Genomic DNA, 11,491 nt, shown 5'->3' on the forward strand with positions numbered 1-11,491 from the left:
AATGTCACAGCTTCTACAAGTCAGGTACAATCTAAAACTCCTAGCATATGTAGTGATTGTGCTGATATGAAACTTAAATGTGCTGAATTGAAACGTGAATCTGAAACGGTTCATAGTCACAATCAGAGTTTGGTTATAGAACTGTCAAAATGCAAGGAGGCAAATATGGCTTTAATTCGGAACGAAAAGGAATTTCAGTCTGTAATCGAAACATTAAAGAAAAGCGTGTCCGAAGTTAACAAAGTGGTTTATCATAAACAAGTTAGTATAAACGATTACATAAACATTGTTGAGGAAACCAAAAAGCAACTAGCCATTGCCAAATGCGAGCATGATGCTATCAAGCAAAAATTAGAGAGTTATTCTAACTCCCGATTTGTGCTTGATCACATCATCGATGTTCAACAACTGAAAGGAAACAAGAAAGGCGTAGGGTATGAGAAATGTCCGCCCCCTTTGAGACATAATTATACCAAAATGCCCGATGAAGAGGATATGCCTCGGTATGAACCCAGTGTGCCTCTTGATTATGAGGAAGTTACTACTGGCCTAGGGTTCAAACCGGACAATTCATCGGAGGGCTCATCTGATAACAAAGAAAAGTCATCATGTGCTTCAAATCAAAGTCCTCCAACCATTGACGACTATGATTCTTCAGATGATGAATCAGATGTGAATGACCAGGATGAATCACTTGATGAGACGAAAGGAGTAGAAATTCCAATTGAGAATCATATTCTTTGTGATCCTCCTACTCCTGCCATGCAACCTGTTGCCAAGCAAGTGATAGATCCTGTCAAGGATGTCAAAGATGACAAGGAATGTGTGTCTGCTGTTAAGAGCAATAACTTGTTGTATACTTTGGTCGGTGATGCTAAAATTTATTCGGAAAAGGATTTTCCAATTAAAAATGTCAATCCATCTTTGATTGACAAAGTTTTTGAAGACAACACGAATAAATTTTTGGGAAAGACCATCCCCGGAGTTACTGTAACTCAATGTGATCCAATTCCAAAGGCTGAAGTCAGAAAACAATTTGGGAAACAGAAATCACCGACAAAGCAACAACCAATTGCTTTTAAGGGTAAACAACAACAACGAGCTCCAAAGCCAAAGGCTAAGGTTGAATCAAAAGGAGCTTGTTACAAGAAGAAAGCAAAAGATGTTAAATTTGTAGCATCAAAGGGTACGGATAAAATTGAGACTTTTGAAAACAAATCAAACACCGATTTTGTACAAAAAGTCAAGATTTTGAAACGTAATAGCGATAACAATTACACCCAACACACAAACGGGTGTGATGAAAGAGTAAGTACCTCAGGTTCTACAGGTTCGACATCTGCTAGTCGATCAAATTCTCCTAAGTTTGTTGAAAGGAGAACGTGTTTTAAATGTGGGAAGTTTGGGCACATCATTAAAGACTGCACAAACTCGCCCAAACCAAATTTTGTTGAAAGAACCCCTTCTGAACAAGGTCACTCGCAACGTCGTCCTGTTTCTCCAAAACATGATAAAAGAACTGTTAAGGAACAAGAAACGAAACAACGGCGTCAAAACATCAAAGCTGTTGAAAAGGCTTTAAAATCTAAAGTCAAAACGATTAAAAGGAAACATAGTTTGTCACAACCATTAAAACCAGAAACTGTTAAAAGGAAACCAATTTTGTCACAACTGTTAAAACCGGAGATTTCTAAATCTGTAAATAATACACAATCCGGTAAACAAAAACAAGCTTGGAAACCTAAAACGGGTGAAGGTTCAGGGGGAGGCGTGAAATTTCCAAATCATCAAGAGATTGAAATTACATTTCTTGATTCTCAGGGGCAACCCAAGTCAATGAAGGCTTGGGTCCCCCTCTCCAACTAATCTCTGAGTGAGTGTGCAGGAAGTTCCAGGAGGAACTATCGATAGTCATAGGATTGTTGATAGTGGAGCGTCCTTGCACAAGATAGGCGACAAAAGAAATTGTTGCCTTTGATGGAGAGAAAAAGAAAAGAAGAAATGTCTGATGAAAGAAATTGGAAGCTTCGACAAAATGAAAATCATACCAAAGTGTGATTGTTAAAGGCTTTGATCGGGTCCCCGGGATAGATTCAAATCAAAATGTACACACCTGCAGCACGTCTGAAGTTCACAATCAACAAAATGAACGTGCAGAGTACATTTCTTCATGGTGTGATTGATGAAAATGTGTTCGTTGAACAAACCAACCGGGTGTGCGGATGCCTTGGCGTGGATTGAACAACCGCACACTACTTTTCAAAGAGGAAGTCAAAGACCTTCGCTGGTGCAATGTGGAAGACCAGCCGGACCCGGAGGTTTATGATCTTGTTGCTGTGAAGAGATTTCTCAGTAGCTACAAAATCGACTTTGAAATCCACACCGGGTGGATATCCAGTTTGGGAGACTACTCAGATTCCTGGCAATGCACGGAGCAATTGCAGGATACGGTTTTGAATTTCTAATCTCTCCTTTACTCGTTGATATTTAAGCTGCTTTATGAATTATTATCATCTCGTAAAGCATTCTTTGACCTGACACGTTGATCTCAAATATCACCTCACACGTGATTGTTTCACTATGAAACTCGTCAATGTTGTCTTGGTCCGCACCGCTTACCGATGTGCCAACTCATTTTCCCAAAATTCGATAAATCATTTCTGATTCAAAATTAATTTTGGTAAACGGAATAGAGGTAAAACATGAGTTAACCGACATCGGGAAATCGTTTTGTAAATACCTTTGTGTTTTAAATTTGTCTTAGTTTGTTGATTTTAGGGGGAGTAAATCCAAAAATTTGAAAATTCAAAAACATCGAAAAATTTCAAAAACACAAAAACAATAGAAAATAAAAAATGAGTTTCCTGGCGAGCAAAAGAGAACATGATAGTACATTAGTGGTCTATCCAAACCTCTTTAAACCTAAACTGAAAAACGATAAGCAACTCTATATAAGATGTATCGGTAGGCTCACAATCATTTTAAAGTGTGCAGGGTGATATAAATCTTAAATCGACTGAAGACCAGGTGGGAACCATTCATTGGCATATGGTCTTAGTACCGAAATTTCGTTTGATAGATTGCCGAGGTTCTGAGATATTCGGTCTTTATGGTGCTTATCATCTGGGTATCATGGTTGTATCTTTTACCGAAAAATAACGGGGACGCAAGTCTAGATCTTCCATGATACCATACATACGTGTACATATTGCATTCGACCTCAATAAGTGATAAACAATCACATGTCCAAACAAATAAGTGATAAAATATCACATCAATCCGGAAGTCAAGTTCGTCTCTCTGCTGTACGAAAGTACTGACCTGTTCACGGACTTGCTCCTGTGCCCTCATGCATATGAAAATCAAGTTCCTCATCAATAAGTGATTCTATCACAAAGGGCTTGTTTTCAATCAAAATAAGTGAGAATCTCACATCATATACGGTCAAACAGATGATAATCGGTATACTCACCGGTAAGATGAACTCTCGTGCATACCTTAATACGGGAATGTGTCGTGTGTGGATGAACACCGGTCGGTAAGTATAAATCATACCTTAACGTATCCCCTAAACATGATTACATCTGATAAGTTGAGCTTAAGTGGACAACAATACCGATAATTGTTATAGGATGCTTATCTAAACGTTAACTAAATGAACAACAAGAGCGTTTTGACATGACCGTACACTGATATGATTCTCTTACCCTCGAAACTCGCAAAAAGAATGTTTGTATATATTTATTTATTGTTTTCCGTCTTTACTTTTGAAAAATGAAAATTCCAAAAAGATTTTAGGTGTGTTTTAATATAAACTTTATAAAATTCAAAAAAAAAAATTCTTCTAGTTTATTTTTGATTAACCGATGTTGGAACTCGAGTCTATCCTACCCAAAATCCTGATCGGAAGCCGGAAAACAATTGCATCTTCATAAGTGGTCGAAGTTAACGAGTTTTGAAAGTTAAAAGATTAAGACTGAACATTTTCTAAACTTTCAAACTGTTGTCGGTTGGTGTTTGATTGAGATTCGATCTCACATGTGTCGTTTGTTTATGGAAACTATATTCCAAGCGGTTATTCTCATTATGCGTTTAGATTTCTTGCATGTGCAGATGCTAAAGGCGAGGAGAACATGTTCGATGACAAGCTTCGGAATGAAGACACGGCGTGAAGGCACTCAAAAGATAAAAATGATCGAGTTGCCGCTGACCCTTCATCAACACCACAAGGATCTGAAGAGTTGACAAGTCAAAAGATTCACGAGCATGACTCAATGGAGAGTTCATTCTAAGGGGGAGTTTGTTAACACACTTTCTAAATGAAATGGGGAGTTTGTTGATACACTTTTTACTTACGACACGTGAAGACTTTGAAGATCCTCCGACATGAAAGACACAGAAGACGAACAATCACAGAAGACGAACCATCACGAGTAGCGTCCAAGGGGGAGTTTGTTGATACATTTTGTGTGGACGCGACTCGGCTCGGTTCGACTCGACTCGGTACGACTTGGTTTTGACACGGTTAGGTCCGGCTCAAGCCCGATGTCACGACATTCCTCCGTCGTGCGCCCCAGAGTTCGACACGCGAAGCACGACGTGCCGCGAACTTCTCCCGTTGCCACATCATCATGACATCATCATGATGATGTCATGATGATGTCACTATTTTGTCTTATGCAAATAAGTGAACTTTGAATGATTTTGACGAAACAAATTTTGTTTCGTCAAATTTGTAGTAAGCATAGGCCTGTTTCGTCGCCTGTGGGCTTCTTCAGGCCCAAGGTTTGGCCCAAAATTTGATTTGTCGAGTCCTTTGTGTTTCGTCAAGTCTGTGTCTCTTTTTAGTATAAATAGGTCTCAGTTTCTGTGTGAAACTTGGACGAGAGGAGAGACCTGTGAGACTTAGAGAGAGTCTGTAAACATTGTTTGTATATGTTTCGGGTTGTACTCATCCCTAATCAATAGATATTGAATCTTTTGGTTACACGTGTTTTACACTTTGTTTGGTTTGCACCGTCACGGGGATTCCGCACCCGTTACCGTGTTCTTGATAAACAAGGATAGGTTTACGTTATCGATCCACCGGAAAAACGGGACCTACATATTGTCCTTGTGACACCCGACCCAACCCTTACAAGGCTTTAGAAGCTTGTAAATCTCACACCCACTTCGATAGCATGGGCTCACTCACACCAACATAACAATGATCCATCAGATCGACCCATGTTAGAAGACAATAATCCCAAATAAAAGAAGTGTATTTTGTGTCACATACTCCCACCCAAACCAGGCCCACCTATGAATAATACTCTAACTTACTCGGCCCATAGTTATACCATATAAAATCACATCTCAGTGAAGTATTTTCTTTGGGCCTTTGTGCAATCCACAACCCATTAGTAATTTTTTAAAATCTTATATGATTTTAGATTGGACCTATTTTTTAACATACTTATTTCTGGCCCAATCATCCCAAAACTTGTGACTACCCATCCAAACAGGCCCATTGCAGCAAATTCGAATAAATCCAAGACCATCTTTCCAGCGTTGACCACTGTTGGCTCGATGAACCACTTTGACCAAAAAAATTCTAATAAGAACCTCCCTAACATAAAATTGTATATACAACAAATATCAAAGTTGGCACCTTCCATTTTACACTAACAAACTAGGGATGAGCATTTGGTGCCGGGTACCGGTTCCTATTTTCTTCGTTTTTCGGTACCGGTATTTACGGGTAAAACACCGGTAAGTACCGGTACCAATACCCAGTGGCGAAGCTTGACCCAAATGACGGGGGGTCGAAAACGTATATACCCAAAAATTTATATACGAAAACTACACATATAAGACATGGATATGGAATTAATGGCATTTATTTTCTGATGTTTTGTCCGGTTATATTTTTTTTAATTAAATTAAATAACTATCATGTTAATTATGATTAAAAGAAAAGATTAACACTACAAAAAAGCAACATATTTGGATAAACTCATCAGCTTTTCTCTGCTATGCAGGATCCATATGCAGAGACCTATTATTATTATGCATATGTCATGAAGCCTCATATCAATCAACATTTCAAACTTAAGAAATAATATTACACATGATTCCAAAACACAGATCCTCATCTGTATCTAAAGACCAACAGATTAGTTATCATGAACTGACTTCAAACCCTCATGAATCTAATCCTCTTAATAATGGAGAAGCACACACTAAGAAAGTGTAGGTTTGACCTCAAAAAGTCACAAGTCCAACCTAGAAGTCAAACTCTAAGTTTCACTTCGGAAGTCAAATTTGTTTGTTTCTGATTCAAAGCACCAATGCTATGCAGTTAATGCGGTAAAATATCGGATATCGGTCAAGGACCGATATTTGAAATATAGGTTATCTCGGTGAGATACCGGTGGGATATCGGTAATTTTAATATAATGCAAAATTTACATATTAGCAATTTAACAATAATAATTCAGTGATATATCGGTTATATGTTTATATTGGTCAAATATCGGTGATATATCGGTTATATCGGTCAATATCGCCGATAATATCAGTACCGATATTCTGACCGATATTTGACACCGATATATTACTAGGGGACCGATATAACCGATATCTCACCGATATATCACCGATATTAACCGCATAGCACCAATGATTGGAGGAATGGCTAAATGAGATTAATGCATCATTTCTAGGAACAAACATAAGTGAGATGAGTGCAACAAGCCTCTTACAGAACTTGAAATTCCTAATATTGATAAATGGACTCTAGGTAGAAATTTGGTTGAAAGAAATGATAAATAAATATTTTCATAAAACCCCCCTTAAGTATTGAATTCCTGGCCCCTTGTTTTCATGATTCATGTCTCATTATAAAATGATTCTTTGTTTAATTCATCCTTCAAATCGTTTCCAAAACAATCACTACAAATGTCAATAGTAGAATGATTGTTATATGTTTTGAACATGGATTTAACACTAGTTTCAATATGCCCCTCCAGCTTCCACTTGTTCACCGCTCTAGTCTTTCACAAAGTTTCATTAGTGATCCTCCATCTTTCGTTCTTTAACCTTGCCACCTACAAAACCATAAATATATTTCAAATACCTCTCTCACTAGAATATATGCTATTCAGTGAGTTTATAACATTATATATTTCAACAAAAACCTGCATCGCTTGTTGTAGCTTCAGTATTGGCCCTTCTTCTTTTGGGAGCAAATGGAATATATTGTTCTTCTTGAAATAGAATTACATCTGGATCAATCCTTCTTTCGTATCCAACAATTTTAAGACCTTTCAACAAAGAAATGCTATCGGGAAGATGACTTATAGGAGTATCATCTAGATGTAATTTTTCCAAACATTCTAATTCTCCTAGGTTCTCTGGTAGTTTCTCAAGTCCAGAACAATTAGAAAGGTCAAGATATTCGAGATGCTTTAGCTTACAGATGCTGGATGGAACATCTCTTATCTTGGTTGATCTTAGATTTAGTGTATACAAACATTCTAAATCTCCTAGGTTCTCTGGTAGTTTCTCAAGTCCAGAACAATCAGAAAGGTCAAGATATTCGAGATGCTTTAGCTTACAGATGCTGGATGGAACATCTCTTATCTTGGTTGATCTTAGATTTAGTGTATAAAACATTCTAAATCTCCTAGGTTCTCTGGTAGTTTCTCAAGTCCAGAACAATCAGAAAGGTTAAGATATTCGAGATGCTTTAGCTTACAGATGCTGGATGGAACATCTCTTATCTTGGTTGATCTTAGATTTAGTGTATACAAACATTCTAAATCTCCTAGGTTCTCTGGTAGTTTCTCAAGTCCAGAACAATCAGAAAGGTCAAGATATTCGAGATGCTTTAGCTTACAGATGCTGGATGGAACATCTCTTATCTTGGTTGATCTTAGATCTAACATTACCAAACATTCTAATTCTCCTAGGTTCTCTGGTAGTTTCTTAAGTCCAGAACAATTAGAAAGTTGAAGCTCTTTGAGATGCTTTAGTTTACAGATGCTGGATGGAACATCTCGTATCTTGGTTGATCTTAGATCTAGTGTATGCAATGAATCTATTTGACCAACATCCTCGGGTAACTTACAAACTTTACAACCATCTAGAATGAGAACTCTAAGATGTTTCAACTTACAAATGCTATCCGGGAGATGTTTAATTTTTGAACGTGTTAAATCTAGCACTTCTAAATACTCCAACTGGCCAATGTCCTCAGGCAATTCCTCTATGCCACAATCTACAAGAGAAAGAAAACTTAAATAATGTAAACTACAGATGCTTCCTGGAAGACTTTTGAGTTTGTGGCATCTATCGAAGAATAGCAAAACAAGCTTATGAAGATTTTCAATTGATGAAGATAGGTTTTCTATATCATTGCCACCAAAATAAAGCTGTTGCAGATTACTGTTGGAGTGGCACAGGATTATATTCTGGAACTCCTTTAGATCTAAGCCACTTACATTAAGATTCTCAAGTGATTCCAAATCCTTGATAAATGAAACAAATTTCAACCTCTTACACTGCTCAAGGTTTAGGTACGTAAGCCTTTTTAAACATCCAACTGGCACATGAAGTTCTACCAAGTTACGACAAAATGAAAGATCTAACCTCACAAGATTTGGAGTCACCCCAAGGTCAAGGGTCTTCAACTTTGAGCGGGACAGTGTAATGGATTTGAGCTTCTTAAGAACCTAATATCACACCAAAAAGAATGTAATATACTAATAACTGATCAATAAATAAATTAAAATTATTAATCAATCATCCTACCTTTCCCCCCACCCAAAGTTGTTCAATTCTGCTGTTAGGCATGTGAAGCTCGACAAGATTATTTGCTTGAAAGGTTTTGGGTAAACACCCATGAGGGTAATATTGCCAATTCAAGTATCGTAATGCATTTGGAAAGTATTGACCAACTTCATCAATCTTCACAAGGTCATCACGATCCTTACCCTCATATTTATGATCTACAATAAGGCATCTTAGATTCTTCATGTTTCCAAGACTTTCCAAAGCAATATTAGGGGTGAGCCTTAGACGTATACACCTTGTCGATTCAGAACCCTGTAATTCAACAATAGTTCATGTCATAAGTAAAAAAAATTGTGTTTGTCTCATCTTTATGTTACAAGTAAATCTGATTCTTACCAAATCAGTATCCAATACATTTTCAATTTCTTCCTGCATCCATAATCTGCTATGTTTGTTGGGCTCATCTGGGTGCAAACGGCGTACGATATTCTTGCCCATTTCTTCAATATGGTCATGCATTCCCAAGTAAAGAGAACCATAATTACCATAGAAAGTTATTAGAGATCTCTGCTCAAGAACTCTTAAACCAATTATAGCCTGAAATCCACAACTTTCAAGCATACTTATTGCTTTGTTTTTCTCCCACCCCTTCAATATGCATGCAACATCTAGGAATATTTCCTTGTAATCATCCTCCAAACTTTCATAGCTTAATTCCAGTTTTTCAAGAGTCTCTTTCAACGGAATTCTTTTGAGTCTTGCTAATGCGGATCCCCATTCAAGCTTGTCTTTACCACACAGAAATGAACCCAAAACTTTGATTGTCAAGGGAAGGCCAGCAGCATATTGTACAACTTGTTGTGATTCCTTTTCATACTCTTGAATTGGAAGATCTTTCCCAAATGCGTGCCTACTGAAGAGGCCAATCGCTTCCTCATGTGATAATAGACTGACATCACGAATCCGTTCCACTCTATGTGCTATCAACACTTGCTCGTCTCTTGTTGTTATGATAATTCTACTTCCAGGCTTGAACCAATTAAGATCACCAGCTAATGCCTCAAGCTGCTCTTTGTGATCCACATCGTCTAAAACCACTAGAACCTTTCTACCACGCAACTTTGTTTTCAACATTTTTGTCCCTTCATGGACACTATCTACATTCTTGCCTTGATCATTCAGCAAATCTGTAAGGATCTTTCTTTGCAATGACAATAAACCAGATAACGAAGCTTTTGAAACTTCCCTGACATTCTCAACAAAGCTTTTAGCTTCAAAGTGAACTAATATTTTATCAAACACAGCTCTGGCTAGTGTAGTCTTACCAGCACCTCCCATCCCCTTGATCCCTATCATGCGAACCTCGTTCGACGCGATATCTAAAGACTTCTCAAGGTCCTGTAGCCGGGGTTTCATGCCTACTAATTTATCATTAAGGTCCACATTAATGGATCGTAACTCAAGTGAAATCCGCTCAATTATTAACTTGATGACTTTGGCTTCATGCCTGTGAAAATTATTGAAGATTCAGTTAGCTAACTCAAGAACCCACACAAAAAAATTATATTTCAGGTCAATATACAGAAGTGTAAGACATATAGTAACAATATTCAAGCTTTCCTCGAAATAAGAAAGAAACTAAAAAAGAATGAATATTTCCAGAGAAATGATAAAGAAAATTACCCATCAGCAGTGTTCCTTAAATCCCAACCGGACAGATTGGCTGCTTCTTTTAGAGCTTCTATCCATTTCCCCATCTCTATATTGGTATGTTTGGCAAGGGCTTCTCCAACTGGCCCATGTTGTTTGCGAACCTCCGAAGGATCCACATCATAAAAAACAGGGTAAGCAATCTGGTCGTTCAACTTTTGGCATTCCATAATCTTTACAAGTTCGTTTAAGCACCAAGACGAAGATGCATATTTCTTTGAGAAAACTATGATGAACAACTTGGACTCCTCAATAGATTTCAAAAGTTGCTCATTGATGCTTTTTCCTTGTTTAAGTCCCTCATCATCCTTGAAAGTGTGAATGCCGTGTCGCTGAAGAGCATCATAAAGGTGATCCACAAAGTTCTTACGAGTGTCTTCACCACTAAAACTCAAAAACACATCATACTGATAGCTCTTCTTAACGAATGATGCAGAAGAAGACGACGCCATTGGAGGTATGTTTTGTCGAAGTTGACTGCAAAAAAACACAGATCACACTGTTAAGCCACAAGAGTGTATCTTATGATAAAGATTAAGCTGGTTATCACACCTTGGAGCTTAATTACAAGGTTGAAAAAGTGCTATATATTAACGTCAACATTGAGTCACAAGCATTTCATTATAACTTATGGCCTAGATGATATTAAACAGTTCTATGATGTCAGCATAAGGAACTGGTAATTTACACTTAAAAGAATATTTTAGGAATCCAGAATTTATAAGGGGTTTTTATATATTCCTTCTTAAAAAGATTATTAGTTTATTGCACTAAGCTAACTGAGGTGAGTTGGATACTTTTACAGTTAACTTTATAGGTTGGTTTTGTGTCTGTAACAAGTTATGTAAAATTTTGACTTTCTCAAAGTCAAACCACTGTACTTTGTTTTAGAATGGTGTGTCTTGGGACCTAATGATACCCAAATGATGTCTTTGACCGTTTGATGTTTGATATACGACAATATGATGTTCAATCAAGGGTTTGATCAGATTTAAAACCAAGATTT

The 11,491-nt window shown here is 37.4% G+C and overlaps 1 protein-coding gene across 1 annotated transcript; it reads right to left on the minus strand.

Moving 5' to 3' along the window:
- Positions 1 to 6,881: 6,881 nt before the first annotated feature.
- Positions 6,882 to 10,963, minus strand: LOC110935784 (disease resistance protein RPV1). Its single transcript, XM_022178136.2, has 5 exons — positions 10,459 to 10,963; positions 9,172 to 10,282; positions 8,794 to 9,087; positions 7,179 to 8,714; positions 6,882 to 7,088 (listed from the first exon to the last, which is right to left on the minus strand). Exons 1-4 carry the CDS (start codon positions 10,935 to 10,937, stop codon positions 7,641 to 7,643), a joined length of 2,958 nt encoding a protein of 985 aa, XP_022033828.1. The 5' UTR covers positions 10,938 to 10,963; the 3' UTR covers positions 6,882 to 7,088; positions 7,179 to 7,640.
- Between the last annotated feature and the right edge of the window lie 528 nt (positions 10,964 to 11,491).

Source organism: Helianthus annuus, chromosome 4 (genome assembly GCF_002127325.2).
Source record: "Helianthus annuus cultivar XRQ/B chromosome 4, HanXRQr2.0-SUNRISE, whole genome shotgun sequence".
Lineage (NCBI taxonomy): Eukaryota > Viridiplantae > Streptophyta > Magnoliopsida > Asterales > Asteraceae > Helianthus > Helianthus annuus.

Coding starts and splice junctions, on each gene's coding strand:
- LOC110935784 (XM_022178136.2), bottom strand. CDS start 10,937: ATGGCGTCGTCTTCTTCTGCATCATTCGTTAAGAAGAGCTATCAGTAT. Junction 10,283..10,458: donor TTAAGGAACACTGCTGATGG/GTAATTTTCTTT, acceptor TAATTTTCACAG/GCATGAAGCCAAAGTCATCA. Junction 9,088..9,171: donor ATGTATTGGATACTGATTTG/GTAAGAATCAGA, acceptor GTTGAATTACAG/GGTTCTGAATCGACAAGGTG.